The 22650-nt window shown below is 56.4% G+C and overlaps 1 protein-coding gene across 1 annotated transcript in view; it reads left to right on the forward strand.

Annotated features, from left to right (window-relative positions):
* Positions 1 to 16274, forward strand: part of RSU1 (Ras suppressor protein 1) — a 96283-nt gene extending 80009 nt beyond the window's left edge. The window contains exon 9 of the mRNA XM_077154967.1: positions 15918 to 16274. Within this exon, the coding sequence (XP_077011082.1) occupies positions 15918 to 16020 (103 nt within the window). The 3' untranslated portion in view covers positions 16021 to 16274. The remainder of the gene's footprint in view (positions 1 to 15917) is intronic.
* The last annotated feature ends 6376 nt before the right edge of the window (positions 16275 to 22650 follow it).

Genomic DNA, 22650 nt, shown 5'->3' on the forward strand with positions numbered 1-22650 from the left:
GAAAAAATACGTATGAAGACCAGAAATCAGAGCTATTAAATATGGTTGCAGCTTCCTTGATTTTATTTTCAGGGTGGCAGGGTTTCTGGAATGTTTTTGTTGTGGAAACGCCATGAAGTAAAGGCAGCTCCATGCTCTGTACCTGGTTTTCTTTGGTGTTCTTAAAATTTGCGTAATACATGCTTTTACTTATGAAATCACTTGTTCTGATCGCCGCAGGAAACCTCTGCCCTGCCCCTCCTGCCCCTGCTGCCGCGCGGTTTTCTGCAGCCCCTGGCCGCCCGTTGCCATGTCTGCGGCGGGGACCTGGGTGTGCATGGCCTGTGCTGTGACCGTGGCAAGTCAGCGGCCCGTGCCTGCGGGGCCTCTGTGCAGGGGACACTTGTCCTGTGCAGGGCCTGGGGTCTCCTCACTCGACCCCGCAGGCCGCTGCGCCTTGGCCAGGCGTGGACTTGGGGCCGGACTTGCCCAGGGCCGTGTTGGCCAGGTGGCCGCTCTCTGTGAGGCGGCGACACTCCTGAAATGCCCGCAGGGGCCTCCTGTCCCAAGGTACCCAGCCGCCCCACGCGCCTTCGGTCCGGCCACCAGGCACGCCCCACACACCGTCTCTGTGCCGGTGGGGTCCAGGGGGGCGGCTTTCAAGGCGGCTGGGCCTTCCCTGCTCTCTGCAGTGACGGGTCTCCAGGGACCCCGCCAGCGCCCCGAGCCCAGCACCCTGAGCCCAGCACCCACCTTCCCTGTGGGGCACAGCAGGGAGCCGGGTCCCGCCCACCCCTTGGAATGGTATTTAATCTCACAGGTTGATACATTTCTGCTTTGGCTTGTTACTTAAACAAGCATGCAGCTTTACTGTGTGTGAACCATACCCAATAAACCTGACTTGTAAGAAAGTAAACAAAAGCATAAATATATTAAATTTTGAGATTAGCAGAGAATCATGTATTAATTCCAAATGGAGCCCTCACCAGGATTTCGTTCCCTCCAGTGGTCAGTCCTTTGCAAACGCATTCACGGTCAGAGCTTTTGCGCAGCATGCCCGGTGGAGACGCGCTGCAGCGGGGTTTCCAGAGTCCATGCTGCCCAGGGTCCCTGTGAAGCAGCCACGAGGTCTGTCCCCTCTGTGCATGGCTGCTGCCCTCGCTGGTGAAAACCGCTGTGGGGAGGATGGAGCCCCTGGCGGTGCCCCTTCCCCGGCGTCCGTCCGTCCATCTTCCTGTCCCCGTCTGCCCCCTGCCTCTGAGCATCCTTCACTTCAGAAACGGACCTGGGAAGGGGCTTCCATGCTCTTCTCTGTCCCATCCCCCTACGGGGAGCCCGCGGCCCTCAGGCTATTTCCGAGGCCGTGGGGTCTCCATGTTGGGCCCTGCCCCAGACCATGTGGCCTTCACACCTGCGCCCCGGCCAGAGGACAGACGGCCGTGGCAGCTGGGGCCATGCAAGGCCTGGGACCAGTGTCCCAGCAGCGGAGGAGGGGGTTGTCGATGGGGTCGGGCTGCAGGAGAGGCGGCTGCAGCTCCCACGGCTTCTGCACGCCTCTCACGCCTGCCCAGGACTCTGCCACCAGCGCCTCTCATGTCCATGGGCCTCGGCTGAGGCCGGGTCCCCACCGTGGCCTGCGTGGAAAGGCCTGTGCTTCAAGAGCTTGTCGTGGGGTCAGACCTGAGGGAGGCACTGAGGACCCCAGGTGAGCCAGAACACGAGGTGGTCCCAGGTGAGCCAGAACACGAGGTGGTCCCAGGTGAGCCAGGACACGGGGTGGTCCCAAGTGAGCCAGAACACGGGGTGGTCCCAAGTGAGCCAGAACACGGGGTGGTCCCAGGTGAGCCAGGACACGGGGTGGTCCCAGGTGAGCCAGAACACGGGGTGGTCCCAGGTGAGCCAGGACACGGGGTGGTCCCAGGTGAGCCAGGACACGAGGTGGTCCCAGGTGAGCCAGGACACGGGGTGGTCCCAGGTGAGCCAGGACACGGGGTGGTCCCAGGTGAGCCAGGACACGGGGTGGTCCCAGGTGAGCCAGGACACGGGGTGGTCCCCCGTGAGCCAGGACACGGGGTGGTCCCAGGTGAGCCAGGACACGGGGTGGTCCCAGGTGAGCCAGGACACGGGGTGGTCCCCTGGTGAGCCAGGACACGGGGTGGTCCCAGGTGAGCCAGGAGGGGGCCCAGGTGAGCTGGGTCATGGCGGGGGGTTTTCCACGTGAGTGAGAACATGGGCATGTCTCCCTCTCCCCGGCTGTGCTCCTGCCCGCCCTCTCTCCCCCGTCATGTTCTCTCTCCGTCCCCGCCCCCCTTGTGTTGTCATTTTCCTAACTTTCTCAGCTCATAACTTTTGGGATACGTAGTGCTCCATCAGTTCCTGCTGATATGAAATGGGGGCCTGGTAGTAGAACTTGCTAAAATATATTGTCTCATTTATATTAAAAACCTCCAGCTTGTGAAACACGAGTGGGATGGGCTCACTGTGTGAGTTGCAGTGTTGCTGTAAATATTTCCAGCACAGACAGGTATATGCAGTAGGAAAAACCGTAGCAAATTCCCAGGATGCCGTAATTGTCACAGAGTCCCCAGGCAGGGCGAAGCTGTTTGACTGAGTGTCTACCTGGGGCCCGGCTGCGGACAAGGACGTGTGCTCAGTAGGACCCGGGCTGAGCCCGAGCAGCATCTGTCCACGGCGACACGCCAAGGCTCTCTACTGCTGGGAGAGTGCACGCGCTGGCAGAGATACGGGAGCTGGTGGATTCCCCTCAGTCCCTGTGCATGGAGTTTTCTCCTACCGTTAAACGCACATTAATTTTACCAAAATATTTTGTAGTTATAAACTCATAACTAATCAGTAGTACCACATGATCGCATATTGAAAGTTTTTTATTACTGGGTTTTGGTAGTGCCCAGACCTGCGGGCAGGCTGCTTCACTCTCAGAAGGTTTCAGGGAAGTTTGAAGGTGGGTGAAGCTGTTAGTGATGAAGAATATTTTAATTATAGTCGCTGGATAAACTGCATGCGCTTTTAGGGTCAATACATTATCGTTTTATAGCTCAGAGTCAGGTGATCATCACTACACTTCTTATTGGAGTCACAGTTTTATTAGCAATGGTATTTTCTAACTTAATAATTTTTCTGCAGTTTGCTCTGAATCTCCCTTTGCATAACATTGAAGAAGTTATTTTGCCCTCACGCGACCCTCCCCCGGCACAGCTGACGGCCCACGCCCCCCATGAAAGGGCTCTCCTTTGGGGCACCCCCCGTGCTGCCATCTCTGTGCAGGGCACAAGGGAAGGCAGGAGCAGCTCACCACACGCAGCAAACAGCATTTATCTGGGAAGTCCCCGCACTCTGGAAGCTGTGAGAACTCAGGCTGCGGACTTTCCCGTGTCGTGGAAAGCTGGCTGCCTGCAGCTGCGCTGGCTCAGAACCAGCTCCAGCCCCGACCCAGACCTGCCAGGCTCTCGGATCTGGGGAGCCGGAGGCAGGATGCTGCCTGCAGCATCAGAGGGCAGAGGTGGGAGAGCTGGAGAGGGCGAGGGGTGTGGAAAACTGCCATGTGGAGGGTATGTGGAGAGGGCGAGGTCCTGGAGAGCCCCGTGTGGAGGGCGGGCACATGGAGGGTGCCAGAGGCTGGGATGGAAGGGGTGAGGCGGGGTGGCAGCACTTGCTTGCCCATCACCTGCAGGAGCAGATGCCACCCCATCTGCCTCAGTTTCCTGGTTGGCCTGAGCGGAGGGAACGTCTTGGTCCGGTTTTTTTTTTTTTTTTTTTTTTTAGCTCAGATGCAGCTTCATTCAGTGTTTTAACATGATTACTTTACAATTAGGTATTATTGTGCTGTCCATTTTTGAGTTTTTGTATCTAGTCCTGTTGCACAGTCTGTATCCCTTCAGCTTCAATTACCCATTATCTTACCCTGTTTCTAACTCCTGCTGGACTCTGTTACCAATGACATATTTCAAGTTTATTCTCGAATGTCCGTTCACATCAGTGGGACCATACAGTATTTGTCCTTTAGTTTTTGGCTGGACTCACTCAGCATAATATTCTCTAGGTCCATCCATGTTATTACATGCTTCATAAGTTTATCTTGTCTTAAAGCTGCATAATATTCCATCGTATGCATATGCCACAGTTTGTTTAGCCATTCTTCTGTTGATGGACATTTTGGCTGTTTCCATCTCTTTGCAATTGTAAATAACACTGCTATAAACATTGGTGTGCAAATGTCCGTTTGTGTCTTTGCCCTTAAGTCCTTTGAGTAGATACCTAGCAATGGTATTGCTGGGTCGTATGGCAATTCTATATTCAGCTTTTTGAGGAACCGCCAAACTGCCTTCCACAGTGGTTGCACCATTTGACATTCTCACCAACAGTGGATAAGTGTGCCTCTTTCTCCGCATCCTCTCCAGCACTTGTCATTTTCTGTCTTGTTGATAATGGCCATTCTGGTGGGTGTGAGATGATATCTCATTGTGGTTTTGATTTGCATTTCTCTAATGGCCAGGGACATTGAGCATCTCTTCATGTGCCTCTTAGCCATCCGTATTTCCTCTTCTGATAGGTGTCTGTTCAAGTCTTTTTCCCATTTTGTAATTGGGTTGGCTGTCTTTTTGTTGTTGAGTTGAACAATCTCTTTATAAATTCTGGATACTAGACCTTTATCTGATATGTCATTTCCAAATATTATCTCCCATTGTGTAGGCTGTCTTTCTACTTTCTTGATGAAGTTCTTTGATGCACAAAAGTGTTTAATTTTGAGGAGCTCCCATTTATTTATTTTTTTCTTCAGTGCTCTTGCTTTAGGTGTAAGGTCCATAAAACCGCCTCCAGTTGTAAGATTCATAAGATATCTCCCTACATTTTCCTCTAACTGTTTTATGGTCTTAGACCTAATGTTTAGATCTTTGATCCATTTTGAGTTAACTTTTGTATAGGGTGTGAGATACGGGTCCTCTTTCATTCTTTTGCATATGGATATCCAGTTCTCTAGGCACCATTTATTGAAGAGACTGTTCTGTCCCAGGTGAGTTGGCTTGACTGCCTTATCAAAGATCAAATGTCCATAGATGAGAGGGTCTATATCTGAGCATTCTATTCGATTCCATTGGTCGATATATCTATCTTTATGCCAATACCATGCTGTTTGACCACTGTGGCTTCATAATATGCCTTAAAGTCCGGCATCGCGAGACCTCCAGCTTCGTTTTTTTTCCTTAAGATGTTTTTAGCAATTCGGGGCACCCTGCCCTTCCAGATAAATTTGCTTATTGGTTTTTCTATTTCTGAAAAATAAGTTGTTGGGATTTTGATTGGTATTGCATTGAATCTGTAAATCAATTTAGGTAGGATTGACATCTTAATTATATTTAGTCTTCCAATCCATGAACACGGTATGCCCTTCCATCTATTTAGGTCTTCTGTGATTTCTTTTAGCAGTTTTTTGTAGTTTTCTTTATATAGGTTTTTTGTCTCTTTAGTTAAATTTATTCCTAGGTATTTTATTCTTTTAGTTGCGATTGTAAATGGGATTCGTTTCTTGATTTCCCCCTCAGCTTGTTCATTACTAGTGTATAGAAATGCTACGGATTCTTGAATGTTGATCTTGTAGCCTGCTACTTTGCTGTACTCATTTATTAGCTCTAGTAGTTTTGTTGTGGGTTTTTCCGGGTTTTCGACGTATAGTATCATATCATCTGCAAACAGTGATAGTTTTACTTCTTCCTTTCCAATTTTGATGCCTTGTATTTCTTTTTCTTGTCTAATTGCTTTGGCTAGAACTTCCAACACAATGTTGAATAATAGTGGTGATAGTGGACATCCTTGTCTTGTTCCTGATCTTAGGGGGAAAGTTTTCAATTTTTCCCCATTGAGGATGATATTAGCTGTGGGTTTTTCACATATTCCCTCTATCATTTTAAGGAAGTTTCCTTGTATTCCTATCTTTTGAAGTGTTTTCAACAGGAAAGGATGTTGAATCTTGTCAAATGCCTTCTCTGCATCAATTGAGATGATCATGTGATTTTTCTGCTTTGATTTGTTGATATGGTGTATTACATTAATTGATTTTCTTATGTTGAACCATCCTTGCATACCTGGGATGAATCCTACTTGGTCATGATGTATAATTCTTTTAATGTGTTGCTGGATTCGATTTGCTAGAATTTTATTGAGGATTTTTGCATCTATATTCATTAGAGAGATTGGCCTGTAGTTTTCTTTTTTTGTAATATCTTTGCCTGGTTTTGGTATGAGGGTGATGTTGGCTTCATAGAATGAATTAGGTAGTTTTCCCTCCACTTCGATTTTTTTGAAGAGTTTGAGGAGAGTTGGTACTAATTCTTTTTGGTTGGTCCAGTTTTGAGGCTAGAAGTCCAGCACCCAGGCGCCCTGAGGCGACACGTCCCCCGAGGTCTGCGGCATTGGGTCTGGGCTTGTCCCTTCTGCGGCCGTGCGCCTGCATGCTGCTCCGGGGACCTCCCCTGGCCTGGGTCCACCTCCCGTCCCCATGTGGCTGCACCACAGCTGCAGCCCCCCACAGCCTGCTCACGAGGGCCCCCAGGGTGGGGCGAGAGCAGGGCCCGCCCCGCAGCATCTGGAGAGAGCTCCCAGCTCATCCACGTACCCCTTGCTGCAGGTCCCAGCTCATCCACGTGCCCCCTGCTGCAGGTGTTGTTCCAGCGTATGCAGTGGGGGCCGTTGGAAAGGCCACCCTCTGAGCACCCCTGACACCCCTGTGGGCGCCCACCCTGTGCCCATAGGCAGATCCCAGCCCGGGGGCAGCTCCTGTGACTCACACAGAACTGCCCAGCTGCTTTCGTGGCTGCCCTGCAGAGGTGGCGGGTGATACCCCTCTCGGGAGGGGCAGCCAGGGGCCCAGGGCTGCACGGACCCTGCCTTCCCATTCTGCCGCCCCCTGCTGCCCTGGGCCGCGTGGTGACAGACAGACAGACACTGCCCGGCCCAGGTGTCCTTTGGGAGGCCAGCATCCTAACCGCACTGCACCCAGGAGGAAAGCTTTGCAGCTCGAGGTGCAGAGGCTAAAGGGTAGACTTCCTGAAGCACCGACTGGGTGTGGCATCACACTTTCTTCAAAAGAAGCTCTGGACAGCAACAGACTCCACCTGAAGTTTTGAATAAAACTTTGTGCATCTGTGAGTGGTTCCTGTTCTGGGAAGCGCGGTGCACGGTTCTAGAAAAGATGTTGGCGCACGCTGCCTGCACTGCTGTGCCTTCCTTAGAGACCAGAGTGAGGACACAGGTGCCCCAGGCCTCTGAGAAGAGCCGGTCCAGTGTCCTCTCCAGCTGACTCCCTCCAGCAGCTGCAAAGGAAATCTCAGGACCCGCCTAGTAGGAGTGCCCCCGTCCATGCCCCTTCCATGCCCCTTCCATGTCCTTGTCTGTGCCCCTGTCCACACCCCGGTCTGTGCCTCTGTCCATGTCCCCTTCCATGTCCTTTCCATGCCCCACTTGTGCCCTCCATCCATGCCCATCCATGCCCATCTATGCCCAGTCTGTGTGCTCCATCCATGCCCCTTTTCTACCCTTCTGTGCCACCAGGGGCTGTTCTTTATATATTCTGGTTATCAAACCCTTATCAGATATGTGGTTTCCAAATATTTTCTCCCATACTGAAGGTTGTCTTTTTACTTTTGAGATGAAGTCTTTTGATGTACAAAAGTTATTTTTGATGAAACTCCATTAATCTTCCTCTTTTTTTTTTTTGTAGCTAATGTTTTTGCTGTAAAGTCCAAGAAACTATTGCCTAACACAAGATCCTGAAGATATTTCCTTTTATTTTTTTCCAGGAGTTTATAGTTTGGGATCTTACATTTAGGTCTTGGATACATCTTGAATTAATTTTTTTATATAATGAGAGATAGGGGTCCACCTCGGTCCTTTTGCAGATGGATATCCAGTTTTGCTAGCACCATTTGTTGAAGAGGCTCTTTCTTTCCCCATCGACTGGACCTTGTCAACAACCGGTTGGTCGTAGATGTGTGGGTTCATTAATGTGATCTCAGTTCTGTACCATCTGTCTGTCCTTGCACCAACACTGTAATGTTTTGATTACCGTAGCTTTGTAATAAGTTTAGAAATCAGGAAATGTGAGCCCTCCATCTTTCTTCATCATTTTCAAGATGGCTTTGGCCATTTGAGGTCCCTTGCCCTTCCGTTTTAGTTTGATGGTTAGTTTTACAATTTCTGCAAAGAAGGCCATTGGCATTTTCACTGGGGTTGCACTGGGTTTGTAGGCCACTGCAGGCAGTGTTTTCGTTTTCTTGGCCGCTCAAGCAAACACTGTGCCGTGGGTTGAGCTAAACAGTGGCATCTCTTAGCTCGTGTTTGGGGCTAAAGGAAAGTCCACACCAAAGTGTCACCAGGGTGATGCCTTCCTCCTGAAGACTGGCTGCTGGTGGTCCTCGGTCCTTGACCGCTCCGTCAGGGGCCAGGCATGTGCTGGCATCCTGTGGCCTCTCCCTGCTCTCCCCGCTGCTCCCACTTTGGCTCTCCCTCGATCTGAATTTCCCTCTGCTTAGGAAGGACTCGAGGGTCAGGCTTAGCACCCCCTCATTGGGCTGGGCCATGGCGTGGCTGGAGTTACCTCCCGACTCACGCCCGGAGGGGTGGGTTGAGTTTAGGAACGTGTTTCTGTGCGGTCCGGAGCCCTAAACCACCACAGGCAGAACTGATACTTGATATCGATACTAACGATATTAAGTCCTCTAGCCCAGGAAGGTCGGTGATTTCCATTATTCTAGTTTGCTAGCTGCCAGAATGCAACATACCAGAGACGGACTGGCTTTTAATAAAAGGGGGTTTTTAATGAGTTGCAAGTTTAAAGTTCTAAGGCTGAGAAAATGTCCCAATTAAAACACGTCTATAGAAATGTCCAATCTAAGGCATCCAGGGAAAGATACCTTGATTCAAGAAGGTTGATGAAGTTCAGGGTGTCTCTCTCAAGTGAGAAGGCACATGGTGAACACGGTCAGGGTTCCTCTCTCATCTGGAAGGGCCTGTGGCAAACACGGCGTCATCTGCTAGCTTTGTCTCCTGGCTTCCTGTTTCATGAAGCTCCCCGGGAGGTGTTTTCCTTCTTCATCTCCAAAGGTCACTGGCTGGTGGACTCTGCTTCGTGGTGCTGCTCTCTCTGAATCTCTTATTCTCCAAAATATTTCCTTTTATAGGACTCCAATAAACCAATCAAGACCCACCCAAATGGGTGGAGACATGTCGTCCCTTAATCCAGTTTCACAACCATTCGTGACTAAATCACATCATCCAGGGAGATGATCTCATTACAGTTTCAAACAACAGTATTGAATAGAGATTATTCAACTTTTATGAAATGGGATTTATATTAAAACATGGCTTTTCTTAGGGGGCATGCTTCCTTTCAAACCAGCGCATCCATTTATTTAGGTCTTCTTTGAGTACTTTCAGAAAAATGACTTACAGTTTTCCATGTGCAAGTCCTCTCCACCTCTTTGTCTAAGTTTATTCCTAGGTGTCTTATTCTTTCATTTTTTTTTTTTTTTTTAAAGAGAGAGGGAGGAAGGGAAGGAAAGACAGAGAGAAGGAAGGAAGGATAGAAGGAAGGAAGGGAGGAAGAAAGGGAAACATCTTTAAACATTTTCTTGTTTTATTATATTTTGTTTGTTTGTTTGTTTTTTACATGGGCTGGGGCCGGGAATCGAACCGGGGTCCTCCGGCATGGCAGGCAAGCACTCTTGCCCGCTGAGCCACCGCGGCCCGCCAGTGTCTTATTCTTTTAGATGCTATTGTGAATGTAGATATTCTTTTAATTTCCATTTTAGGTTTTTGTTTGTTTTGTTGGTATATAGAAACACCCTGATTTATGTGTATTGGTCTTTTAGCCCACACTTTATTAACTCTAGTAGCTTTCTTGTAGATTCTCCAGGATTTTCTATATATATATATATAGGACAATATTATCTGTGAATAAGGATATTTTATTTCTTCTTTTCCAATTTGGATGCCTCTTAGTTCTTTTCTTGCCTAACTGCTCTGGTTAGAACTTCCAGTTCACCAGTTATTCAGTGTTCATCAGTGGTGGCAGCAGGCAAGGACCCTTGCCTCATTCCTGATCTTCAGGGGAAAGCCTTCAGTCTTTCCTTTTGAGTATAATGCTAACTGTGGCTCACCTTATTTGTAGAAGAAACTACGTAACAGTATTCTAAATGATAATTATAGTATCATTTGCCATTAGTTAAAATACATGTGTAGCAATTAAAGTGTCAAGCCTGCGGGTGGACACCCTGGCAGTCAACTGGGGGAGGTGTCCTGTTAGAGGCTGAGGGGTGAGGGGTAAGGGGTGAGGACCCCACAGCCTACTCGTATGTTCACTGGGGGCCTTGGGTGTAAGGTTATTTCCAAGTTTGGTTTGTGCCAGGGCTTCTCGTCCTCAGCATTGCTGACACTTGGGCCAGCTCACCTCCCTGGGCAGCCGCCGGCCCTGGAGTGTTTAGCTCGTCCAGGCACCCCTCCCCACCCCACCAGCCGCGTGTCCTGGGACCCCCGCCCACCCCACCAGCCACGTGTCCTGGGACCCCCGCCCACCCCACCAGCCACGTGTCGTGGGACCATGCCCACCCCACCAGCCACATGTCCTGGGACCCCCGCCCACCCCACCAGCCGCGTGTCCAGGCACCCCCGCCCACCCCACCAGCCACGTGTCCAGGCACCCCTGCCCACCCCACCGGGCACGTGTCCTGGCACCCCCGCCCACCCCACCAGCCGCGTGTCCTGGCACCCCCGCCCACCCCACCAGCCGCGTGTCCTGGCACCCCTGCCCACCCCACCAGCCACGTGTCCAGGCACCCCTGCCCACCCCACCAGCCACATGTCCTGGGACCCCAGCCTACCCCACCAGCCATGTGTCCTGGCACCCGTGCCCACCCCACCAGGCACATGTTCTGGCACCTCCACCCACCCCACCAGCCGCGTGTCCTGGGACCCCCGCCCACCCCCACCAGCCGCGTGTCCTGGCACCCGTGCCCACCCCAGCAGCTGCATGTCCTGGGACCCCAGCCTACCCCACCAGCCATGTGTCCTGGCACCCGTGCCCACCCCACCAGGCACATGTTCTGGCACCTCCACCCACCCCACCAGGTGAGTGTCCTGGTACCCCTGCCCACCCCTGCAGCCATGTGTCCTGGCACCCCCGCCCACCGCACCAGCCGCATGTCCTGGCACCCCTGCCCACCTCAGCAGCCGCGTGTCCAGGCACCTTCACCCACCCCACCAGCCACGTGTCCAGGCACCTCCACCCACCCCACCAGGCGCATGTCCTGGCACCTCCACTTGCTGTCCCAGCTTACCCTAGCCCCCGTCAGTCTTGTGTGTGGACGTTTCATGTGTGTTTTCACGTGTGACTGACCTAGTGTTGTCCCCTCCACCCTGCCCTGCTGTCCCGCCTCTGCCCCTGCTCCTCGGGTGTTTCTGGCTCATTCCAACCCTACCATGATAAGGAAACCCAGTGAGAAGTGACTCATGCATTGGCCATTTGTCCCCGAGAAGCGGTAGGGACAGCTTGTTGGGGCGCTGAGGACTGCTTGTACCTTTCATGGAAGCCTGATGGCCCAGCCCTGTGCACCCTCCCACCCAGCCCTGTGCTCCTTCCCCTCCCAGCCATGCGCTCCCACCCGTCCAGCCATGCGCTCCCTCCTCCCTCCCTCCCTCCTTGGTGCTCCCGCTGCACCCAGCCGTGCTCCCTCCCCACCCAGGCTTGTGTTCCCTCCCAGCTCACCACACTGGCTCCCAGGAAGGCTGCCCCTGCCTGTTGCTCTGAGGCGTGGCCTGCAGCTGGCCTGGTCCTTAATGCCTCGGGTGCTGTTCTCCTACCTTCTGTGGCTGACCGTCCCCTGGCTCCGCGGCAGACAGCACCAAATCCAAATGAAAACTGATGAGCCCACGAGGGTGCCTGTGCCCCGGCTGGTGGCCAGGCCGATGCTCTGCCCAAGACCCGCTTTCCACGGCCTGCATGGGTGCCAGGGGGTGGACTGCAGCACAGCAGCACGGCGCTCACAGGGGGGCCATGGGGCGAGGGCGGCACACCGGAAACTTCCTGGGCATCGAGTTGACCAAAGGGTTATTACTGAAGAAAAAGTGCCTGGCATCGTGTTCGTATGCTCTTGGCCTTGGGCCCGAGCACCGGACCTTGGCAGGAGTGGAAGACAGCGGAGGCGTGGTCCCGGAGGGAGCAGACAGGCGGGCAGCGCGGCGGGCAATCTTGGAGCCAGCAATGGCCCAGCACGTCCCTGCCCAGTGGCTGGCACTGAGTGGCGAGCATGGCTGCGAGTCCCCTCAGTGCCCAGAAATAGCACCGAGGAACATGCAGGGAAGGTGCCAGGCCTCCCCGCCCCTCGGGGTCAGTGTCCATCCTGGCAGCAAGGCCCCCGCTGCAGAGCGTCTGGGACACTGACGCCGCTTAGGAACAGCCCGTCCTGCGCCCGGGAGGTGTGTCCAGCCCCATTCTCACTGGAGCCCCCACATCTGCAGGAGGAGGGTCGTGTCGCCCCGGTGGGGCCACTGGGTGGTCGGATGTCGCGTTCACCACGGTCGCCTGCAGCCGTGAGGGAGCCCAGATGAGCTAAGGGCCAGGCCAGTGCCCAACGTGGAGACGGTGGCCTCCTTCTCGCTCCCTGGGCAGCTGCCCGCTGCCGCCTTCCCGTTGGGGTAGCCTCACTCACCGCCATCCAGCTCAGAAGCCACGGTGACAGCAGTGGCAGTGGCCCAGGTGCACAGATGGGGCCTCTGGATGGCTCGGGGACGCGGCAGCCAGCAAACGGGACCTGCCCTGGGGGGATGCGGTGCAGCCTCTGGCCTCCCCCACCTTCAGGATTCACTGGGGATTTTCTGAGTCTTATAACATGTCAAGAACTAGAGAATTAAAGGATACTGTTAGGGCTGATAAAACTAGCAGATTTAATTTTTGCTTTTCTTCTAAGTAACTCATCTCCTTTATCAAAAGCCTGATGCCGGGATTCCACCTCCTAGATGGCTGTAGCCACCTTCCCTGTGAGTCCTCCCCAGGCCTCCTGGGCCTCCTCCCTGTGAATCCTCCCCAGGGCTCCTACCCCATGACTCCTTCCCGGCCCTCCTGGGCCTCCCCAGGTCTCCTTCTGGGTCTCTCCCAGACCTCCTCCTTGTGACTCCTCCCATGACTCCTCCCTGGGTCCTCCCTGCATCCCTCCTGCCTGACCCCTCAGCCCGGTGGTCAGTGATGGATGGGTATGGGGGCACGTGGGCACTGAGTCTACCCCAGCATTGCCGGTTGGCAGGAGGCAGCTGGTGAGGAGGTCTGGAGATGGCGGCACTCCCAGCTGCTGCTTGCTGAGCCCTCCTAGGGGCCTCAAGCCCCGTGGCTGCAGCTGGGGCCCTTGGGGCTGCCCTTAGGTTGTCTTGTTCCGGGGAAGGAGTGACGGCCACCTCTTCCTCGGGCTCCAGGACCCGACGCATAACTATTGCTAGAGATTGAGGAGTTTGGAGGTCCCTAATCAGTGGGGTTCCTCTGGGTAGGTCTGTCCTTTTCCAGGCTCTTAGTAACCACATGCTAAGAAAGAGCCCGTCCCCGCACGCGCCCTGTGGCGCCAGGCCACCTGGCTGCTGGGATGGCAGTTGAGGCAGCTCACCCTGATGGGGGGAACCAGATGGCCGCCCTGGCCAGTGGTCCTGGTGGTTTGACGCTGATTCCATGTTGAAGTGATTCTTGTGTAGACGTGTCATTGAGGTTGCGTTCACTTGTTTCCTTTCACTGTTTAATCTGGCCACTAGGAAGTTCTCAGTGATACTGTGCATGCAGTTTTGTCTCTTTTGGGCTGTCCCCGAGGCTGGGGGCCGGCGTGGGGGGGCCGAGGCCGTGGCCAGGAAGGGCCTTGGGCTGAAAGACCGCCACGTGGGGGCACTGCATGGCCCTGCAGGAACCCCGGCCGGGCTGGCGACCAGACAGCCATGGGGACACTAGCTCTGTGGGTCTGCGGGCCCCTCGCGGGGCGCAGACGAGGCATGGAGGCTGCGGCGGGTTTGGGGGGGGGGTGTCGCCTACTCTGCGCGTGCGCGTTGGGTGGGGGCACGTCGAGGGGGCTGGTGCGCCCCGCGCGGGGAGGGCGGGGCCTGAGGCCAAGCTGGCCGCGCAGGGCAGGTGACCCGCACCCGCCCGGGCCCCGCAGAGCTGCTCAGGACGGAGGCGTCGCCGACGCTCGTGCCGACCCAGCCTCACACTGCCGCGCCCGGTGCGGACATTTCCGGCCCCGCGTCCTACCCCGCACGCGGGGACTTAAGACAGGAGGGGCTTCCGCGACCGCCACCGCGCGGACTTGCACTTAGTTTTGGTCTTTTCTGGGGCTGCGGAAGGACCAGCAGGTGGGCGGCAGGTGGGCGGCGGGCGGGCGGCGGGCGGGCGGCGGGCGGGCGCGCGCAGGGCCCGGGCAGCACAGGCGCGAGGCCCGCAGAGGCCCGCAGTCCCAGGTCCGGGGTGGGAACCCTCACGGCCCAGAAACCCGACTGAACTCGCCCACGGCGTTGACCACGGCTGTGGCCTCCATGGTCGTGGGTTCATGGCGAGAGGCGCGGGTGGGGGCGAGGGGCCCTGCTGTCCACAGGTTGGGGCGAGGGGCCCTGCCGCCGCAGTGGTCTTTGGCCAGCCGTGGACACTGTTCCTCGGGGCAGCAAAAGAGGGATGAAAGCAGAGGCTCCAGCCCAGGCGGAGCCCATGGAGTGAGCAGGAGCCACGGGTACACTTCCTCCAGGGAGAGTGCAGAGCGTGTGTTCATACGTGAGGGTGCCACATGCTCATGCGTATAAGGAGCCCTACAGTCACCCGTGTGAAGACACCGCGTTTATCCGGGAAGGCATTGTGTATTTGCACATGAGGGCACGTGCTCACGTGTGAAGGTGCTGTGTGCTCACACGTGTTGAACCAACTGTGTATTCAGTTGAGTGTGAAGCAGCCCTGTGGGGCTTGTGGACAGTCTGCTTCTCAGCGGCATCCAGGGCCCCTCGGTGGCCTTCTCAGGCACTTAGGGGGTCTCCCCTGGGCAGCTGTTGCGTCATCTGTGCAGCTGTGCAGCTTTCACTTCCCCTATGGTCAGCCCACCCCAGAGCCAGGGCCTGCCTGGGCCTTCCCCGCAGCCGCCCCTGCTGCCCTCCACACGGCCCGGACTGGGGGGACAGTACTTGCTGGCCGCTGCTGGGGCTCACTGCGGGAATGGGGCGCCTGGCCTGACCCTCGCTGTAGCCGCCAGCCTACCTGTGCGCCCAGGGCTCAGTCCCGAGGACGTGGTGGGGGCCCTCCTGCAGGGGGCTGGGCCTGTGTCGGTGGCGTTTAATTTAGCTTAATCAGGGGTCCTGGGAAACCACCTGCAGCCTGTCACCCTGAGGCCAACCGGGCAGCTCTGCTCTGTGCCCCGCCCACCAGGCGCGGGGCGGGGGTGAGGGAGGGGAGATACGCGGGGGAGGGCTGCTGGGGTGGAGGCAGGCTGCGCAGGGCCGAAATGCACGGGCTGGGGCGGGGCTGCGCGGGGTGGCGGCGGGGGCGGGGCTGCGCGGGGCGGGGGATGGCTGCGCGGGGCGGGGGGAGGGCTGCGTGTGGGGGGGGGCGGGGCTTTGCGGGGCGGGGGATGGCTTTGCGGGGCGGGGGCGGGGCGGGGGCGGGGCGGGGCTGCGCGGGGCGGGGGTGGGGCTGCGCGGGGCTGGGGACGGCTGTGCGTGGAGGGGCGGGGCGGGGGTGGGGCTGCGCGGGGTGGGGGATGACTGCGCGGGGCGGGGTTGCGCGGGGCGGGGGGAGGGCTGCGCGTGGGGGGGCGGGCTGTGCGGGGCAGGGGCGGGATGTGCGTGGAGGGGCGGGGCTGCGCGTGGAGGGGCGGGGCGGGGGCGGGGCTGCGCGGGCTCACCGGTGCCCTCTCTTGCAGCCTCTACGGCCGCCACATGCAGGCGAACCCGGAGCCTCCCAAGAAGAACAACGACAAGTCGAAGAAGGTCAGCCGGAAGCCGCTGGCGGCCAAGAACAGATGAGCGCTCGGCCGCGCCTCCTTCGGGCCCGGCGGTTCCCGCAGCTCTCAGCCCCGGCCCCTCCGTTTCCGTGCAGTGACCCGAGGCGGGAACCGGCCGCCCCGACTCGCGCGGCGGGGATGGAGGGGGGAGAGCGCGTGGCCGCCCCTCCCCCGCTGCCCCCACACGCGCCGCGACACGCGCGCCCTCACCTCGCTTGCGCCACCGGGACCGTGGGTTCCACTTACAAATCACTGTAATAAAACCTTGAGTTTCCATCTCATGTTGTTTCTTTAACCGAATAAAGACAGTCTCACCGTGGCGAATAGACATTTTTACATTTATGCATTTTCCCCAAAAATCGTCTTGCCTAGTTTTATCATTGAAGAAGTTAAACTCTGAAACTTGCCATGAAGGAGTGAAAAATTAAGTCAGTGTCTTCTCGCATTGATCTCTTGGTACTTTCCTTGACGCCTGTTTCTAAGTTAGGAAGGCGCAGGAAGCCCGCGGGAGGAGGGGTGCGGCGGGAGGAGGGGTGCGCGGCCGGGGAGGGGCGCGCGGCCAGGGGAGGGGTGCGCGGCCGGGGGAGGACAGGGGCGGCTGTGGTGGCCTCGGTCACGCGAGAACCTGCCCGTGGCCACACCGCCTGCCCAGCGACTCTGACTGCCAGCGGGAGGCCGCACGCGCTGCCCTGCCCCGTGGGTGGTGGCCGGTGTCCTTGGCCTGGCCAGGTGGGTCCGGGCGGCGGCTGAGCTGCAGAGGCCCCAAAACGCCCCGACCCGGAGCGGACGCGGCCAGTCCCGGAAGGGCGTCTGCAGGTAGAGACAAGCCAAACCAGACCCCGGCGGCCGGGAACGGGGGGTGGAGGGGGTTGCGGGGGCCCAGGTGGGGGGCGCGTGTATCTACGGGTCTCCCCTGGAGCAGCCCCGGGCCGGGCCCAGCCGCTGTCACCCGCTCGGGGCGTCCCAGCAGGACGGGTTTGAATGGATCCTTTCCGGCCCATTAGTCCGGTGGGGCGCGCCTCTGCTGCGGCTGATTGGGAAGGAATTAAAGTGAAACAGCTACAAGGCATTAAAGTATAACAATATTAAGGCTCTTACGAATAATTGTTTTACAATGAACACTAGATAGAAATATGGGCGACACGCAAGTCCAATGAGGCGCGTGTAACAATGGGAATCTGCAAACGGTTTTAAAGCAGAATTAAGTGCTGCAAATAAACGCTGTCCTGCTTCTACTGGGAACATAAATTTCCCCCCAGAAAGGCGGAGCAGTTTGGCAGTGCATGACAAAACCTTCACGTCGCTGTCTGTGGCCCAGAGTTTTCTCTCTTGGGTTCTGTGGAGGAACTTACGCGAGTGGAGAGGAGCGAGAGCTGCCCACGGCGGGGCTGCCAGGACGTGGCCGCAGGGCCAGGGCCGGGCGTGAGATCAGACCCCTCCCGGCGCTCAGGAAACTGCGTTTGACGCCCAGATGCTCAGGAAAATTAAGTAGGAATTTTCCTTAAGGCTGATAAAATGACCTCTGTCTGGTGGGTTAGGGTCTTTTATTTTACTTTCTATGCTGGAAATGCATACTTTGGTAATCAGAAAATATTAGATGCTTCTCAAAGTGATCCTCTGTGTACTGTGACATAGTGTGGTGTGAGGCCCAGAGGCGCTCACGCAGTTAAGATCCAAGCGTACTATAAAGCCTCGGGGGCTTGAGTCACGGGAGGAGCCCTGAGGCCAGCACAGTGTCCACTGGGCACAGTTCAGCATCTCACCAGCGTAGACTAGCACCCTCACGGGACTCACATTCTCACATCCCCACATCCCCAGGTCCCCAGGTCCTCATGTCCCCACGTCCTCATGTCCCCGTGTCCCCACATCCCCAGGTCCCCATGTCCCCAGGTCCCCACATCCCCACGTCCCCACGTCCCCAGGTCCTCACTTCCCCACATCCCCCGTCCCATGTCCCCATGTCCTCACATCTGCCCATCCTCCTGGGCCTGTGTCTTCACGGACCCACTTGTCTCCTGAGGTGCCATCTTCACCATCAGGCTGAAAGACTCTCCACACATGATCACCTGGAAGTGGCAAAAGCAGCTCTGCCCGTGAGGCTCCCGAGGGCCCCATCCAGACTCTCCTACCAGCACAGGCCCCCAGCACCCAGACCCTTCTCTTACAGTCGTCTCCCAGCACCCAAAGTCTGTGCCCACCTGGGATCTCCCCAAACTCAGGCTCTCCCACAGTCTGATGTTCCCGCCATCAGGATCTCCTACCACCCAAATGGCCAGCCCCTCACCCAAGTCTACCACTACCTGGGAGCTCCCAGCACCCGGGCTCTTCCCCACGGGCATCTGCTCATATCACCAAGAAACTCCCACCACTCCTGTCTGCAGCCACCAGGACCGCTCACCACCCTGCTCTCCCACCACCCACATCTCCTGCCTCTTAGGATTTCCCTCACCAGTGTCTCCTGTCACCTAGACTCCCCACTCCCAGACTGTCCCACCATCAGGGTCTCCCACGCCCAGGGCCTCCCATCCAGTGTCTCCTGCTATCTTGCAGCTTCCAGCAACACTGGGTGAGTGGCTAGGTCTCTGGTGGCAGCCACGTTTGCCCCTCTGTCCGAGATACCAACAGTGAGCCATGTATTAGGGTGCTGCAGGGAGAGAGCAGGAGACCCAGGCCCATGCAAGAGGCATCCTGGAGAGCACTGTCCCCGACCCACTCCGCAACCACAGGGCGTTGTTAGGATCAGCAATGGAAAGGATCTGGGTGAGGAGCAATAAAATAACACCTGAGCTGCTAAAATGCAGACATGGGGAGAGTGGCTCTTGGAATGGTAGTTATGTGGAGGGCAGGTGCAGGGGTGTGAAGGGTTTATGTAGGTGAGTGTAGGTTTATGGAAGGCAGAGGTGCAGGTGTGTGGAGGGCAGCTGCAGGTGTGTGGAGGGCAGGTACAGGTGTGTGGAGGGCAGCTGCAGGTGTGTGGAGGGCAGGTGCAGGTGTGTGGAGGGCAGGTGCAGGTGTGTGGAGGGCAGCTGCAGGTGTGTGGAGGGCAGGTGCAGGTGTGTGGAGGGCAGCTGCAGGTGTGTGGAGGGCAGCTGCAGGTGTGTGGAGGGCAGGTGCAGGTGTGTGGAGGGCAGGTGCAGGTGTGTGGAGGGCAGGTGCAGGTGTGTGTGGGGCAGCTGCAGGTGTGTGGAGGGTTTATGTAGGTGAGTGTAGGTTTATGGAAGGCAGAGGTGCAGGTGTGTGGAGGGCAGGTGCAGGTGTGTGGAGGGCAGCTGCAGGTGTGTGGAGGGCAGGTGCAGGTGTGTGGAGGGCAGGTGCAGGTGTGTGGGGGGCAGCTGCAGGTGTGTGGAGGGCAGGTGCAGGTGTGTGGAGGGCAGGTGCAGGTGTGTGGGGGGCAGGTGCAGGTGTGTGGGGGGCAGCTGCAGGTGAGTGTAGGTTTATGGAAGGCAGAGGTGCAGGTGTGTGGAGGGCAGGTGCAGGTGTGTGGAGGGCAGGTGCAGGTGTGTGGAGGGCAGCTACAGGTGTGTGGAGGGCAGGTGCAGGTGTGTGGAGGGCAGGTGCAGGTGTGTGGAGGGCAGGTGCAGGTGTGTGGATGGCAGGTGCAGGTGTGTGGAGGGCAGGTGCAGGTGTGTGGAGGGCAGCTGCAGGTGTGTGGAGGGCAGGTGCAGGTGTGTGGAGAGCAGGTGCAGGTGTGTGGGGGGCAGGTGCAGGTGTGTGGGGGGCAGCTGCAGGTGTGTGGAGGGCAGGTGCAGGTGTGTGGAGGGCAGGTGCAGGTGTGTGGATGGCAGGTGCAGGTGTGTGGAGGGCAGGTGCAGGTGTGTGGAGGGCAGGTGCAGGTGTGTGGAGGGCAGGTGCAGGTGTGTGGGGGGCAGGTGCAGGTGTGTGGAGGGTTTATGTAGGTGAGTGTAGGTTTATGGAAGGCAGAGGTGCAGGTGTGTGGAGGGCAGGTGCAGGTGTGTGGAGGGCAGCTACAGGTGTGTGGAGGGCAGGTGCAGGTGTGTGGAGGGCAGGTGCAGGTGTGTGGAGGGCAGGTGCAGGTGTGTGGATGGCAGGTGCAGGTGTGTGGAGGGCAGGTGCAGGTGTGTGGAGGGCAGCTGCAGGTGTGTGGAGGGCAGGTGCAGGTGTGTGGAGAGCAGGTGCAGGTGTGTGGGGGGCAGGTGCAGGTGTGTGGGGAGCAGCTGCAGGTGTGTGGAGGGCAGGTGCAGGTGTGTGGAGGGCAGGTGCAGGTGTGTGGATGGCAGGTGCAGGTGTGTGGAGGGCAGGTGCAGGTGTGTGGAGGGCAGGTGCCGGTGTGTGGAGGGCAGGTGCAGGTGTGTGGGGGGCAGGTGCAGGTGTGTGGAGGGTTTATGTAGGTGAGTGTAGGTTTATGGAAGGCAGAGGTGCAGGTGTGTGGAGGGCAGGTGCAGGTGTGTGGAGGGCAGGTACAGGTGTGTGGAGGGCAGCTACAGGTGTGTGGAGGGCAGGTGCAGGTGTGTGGAGGGCAGGTGCAGGTGTGTGGAGGGCAGCTACAGGTGTGTGGAGGGCAGGTGCAGGTGTGTGGAGGGCAGCTACAGGTGTGTGGAGGGCAGCTACAGGTGTGCGGAGGGCAGGTGCAGGTGTGCGGAGGGCAGGTGCAGGTGTGTGGAGGGCAGGTGCAGGTGTGTGGAGGGCAGGTGCAGGTGTGTGGAGGGCAGGTGCAGGTGTGCGGAGGGCAGGTGCAGGTGTGTGGAGGGCAGCTACAGGTGTGTGGAGGGCAGCTACAGGTGTGTGGAGGGCAGCTACAGGTGTGCGGAGGGCAGGTGCAGGTGTGCGGAGGGCAGGTGCAGGTGTGTGGAGGGCAGGTACAGGTGTGTGGAGGGCAGGTGCAGGTGTGTAGAGGGCAGGTACCGGTTATGGTCCATGCTGATGGGAGGGGGCTGCGGGGGTGTGGGGACCGTGTCGGCCTGGCTGGTAGGTTGCCTGAACACCTGGGAGTGTGCCACACCCCCTTCTGACCATGTAGCGGGTTCCCCAGTGAACAACCCCAGACATCCCCATTTCATCAGGGGACTGCTATTGCTGTAGCAAAAGCTAGACATGGAATTATCCTTTTTGGAGTAGAGGAATTTCTTTTCATTAAAGAAGTCTCGTTTCCTTATAGGTGGTGGGTGACAGTCTGTATTTATGTTTATTTTCTGACAGAGAGATAGAAACAAAGACAGAAAGAATCAACGTGGAAAGGTTTTTGTGAAACTATCATTTTTCTTGTTGCCTGGGGAAGGCTGACTCCGCGGCTTCATGCACAGATGAAGCCTGTCGCCCAGTTGCCAACTTAAAGCTTCCACGTGGTTTGTGACAATAGGAGTGATTCGCTGCTTCCTTCATCTAAAGGATGTGTATTGACTGTATGTGATGTGTGTGCTTTATATTCACAGATTATCCCTGGAAAAGTAGGTAAGGAAAGCCGTAGAGGTTGCCTCTGGGGACACAAGCTGTAGACTTACTTTTCAATACCCTTTTGTGGTATTGAAATCATCTACATGTATTAAATAAATAAGTAAATACAATTTTAATTTTAACATGCCAATGGCTACCCTAAACTAATTTTTAAATAAATATTTCTTGATCAATTTTCTGTTTATTGCCCACAGACATTACAGCTAATTGTGCATATACTGTTTTAAACAGAACACACCTGCTCCTGCCCTCTCCAAGCTGCAGCATAGTCTAATGGTTGTGAACTAATATTCATACAAGTAATTATGTAATTATACCTTTCCTTATAGGTGGTGGGTGAAGAGAAGGCTCGGGTTCTATGAGAGGGAACGCCCAGAGGGAGCACGCAGGATCAATGCAGAGGGAGCACGCAGGATCAGCGCAGAGGGAGCACGTAGGCGTGCACTGCGGCCTCTGGAAATGGTGCTTAGTGCAGGCAGGTCAGAGCCAGATGGAGGGGGGTGCCAGAGCCGGGGCCCTGTCTCAGCTGGGAAGACAGTCGGGGGGCTGGGGGAGGGGAGAAGGGAGGGGAGAGGGGAGGGGCCACACAGGGGTCGTGGCCTGGCCCTGCGGGCATGGGAGACCTCTCAGGGAGCAGACACTCATGGTGTCTTACAGAGTTTGGATTTTTTTTTTCGGAGTTTGGATTTTGCAATGAGCGCTGTGGGTTGCAGGGAAGGGCACTGGCCTGGTCAGTCCCCTTGACCACAGGATGTGCAGATAACAATATGGCAGCTGCCCCATTCCACACAGTGGGCCCGTACTGAAAAAGTCTCTGTAGGAAGCTATTATGGTCAGACTCATGTGTCAGCGCGGCCAGGTGATGGTGCCCCGTTGTCTGGTCAAGCAAGCATGGCCTAGCCGTTACTGCAAGGACATTTCATGGCTGGTTAATAAACCAGATCATTTATTAAGTCATCAGCATGTTGACCCCATCCATGGCTGATTCCGTCTGCAGTTGGAATCACTCAACAGTTAGTGACGTTTAATTTAATCAGCCGGAGGCTTTAAAGGACAAGTCGTAAGAGAGACTCCCTGCTGCACACCACCCAGCCCACCTCTCCTGGGGGATTCACTGAAGACCTTCCTGGGAGCTGCCAGCCCACAGCCTGCCCTATGGAATTTGGACTCATGGATCCCCACAGTTGCATGAGGCACTTTTATAAAATCTCATATTTTATCTCATTTACAGATATCTCCC

This window comes from Tamandua tetradactyla, chromosome 1 (assembly GCF_023851605.1).
Source record: "Tamandua tetradactyla isolate mTamTet1 chromosome 1, mTamTet1.pri, whole genome shotgun sequence".
NCBI classification, from domain to species: Eukaryota; Metazoa; Chordata; class Mammalia; order Pilosa; family Myrmecophagidae; genus Tamandua; species Tamandua tetradactyla.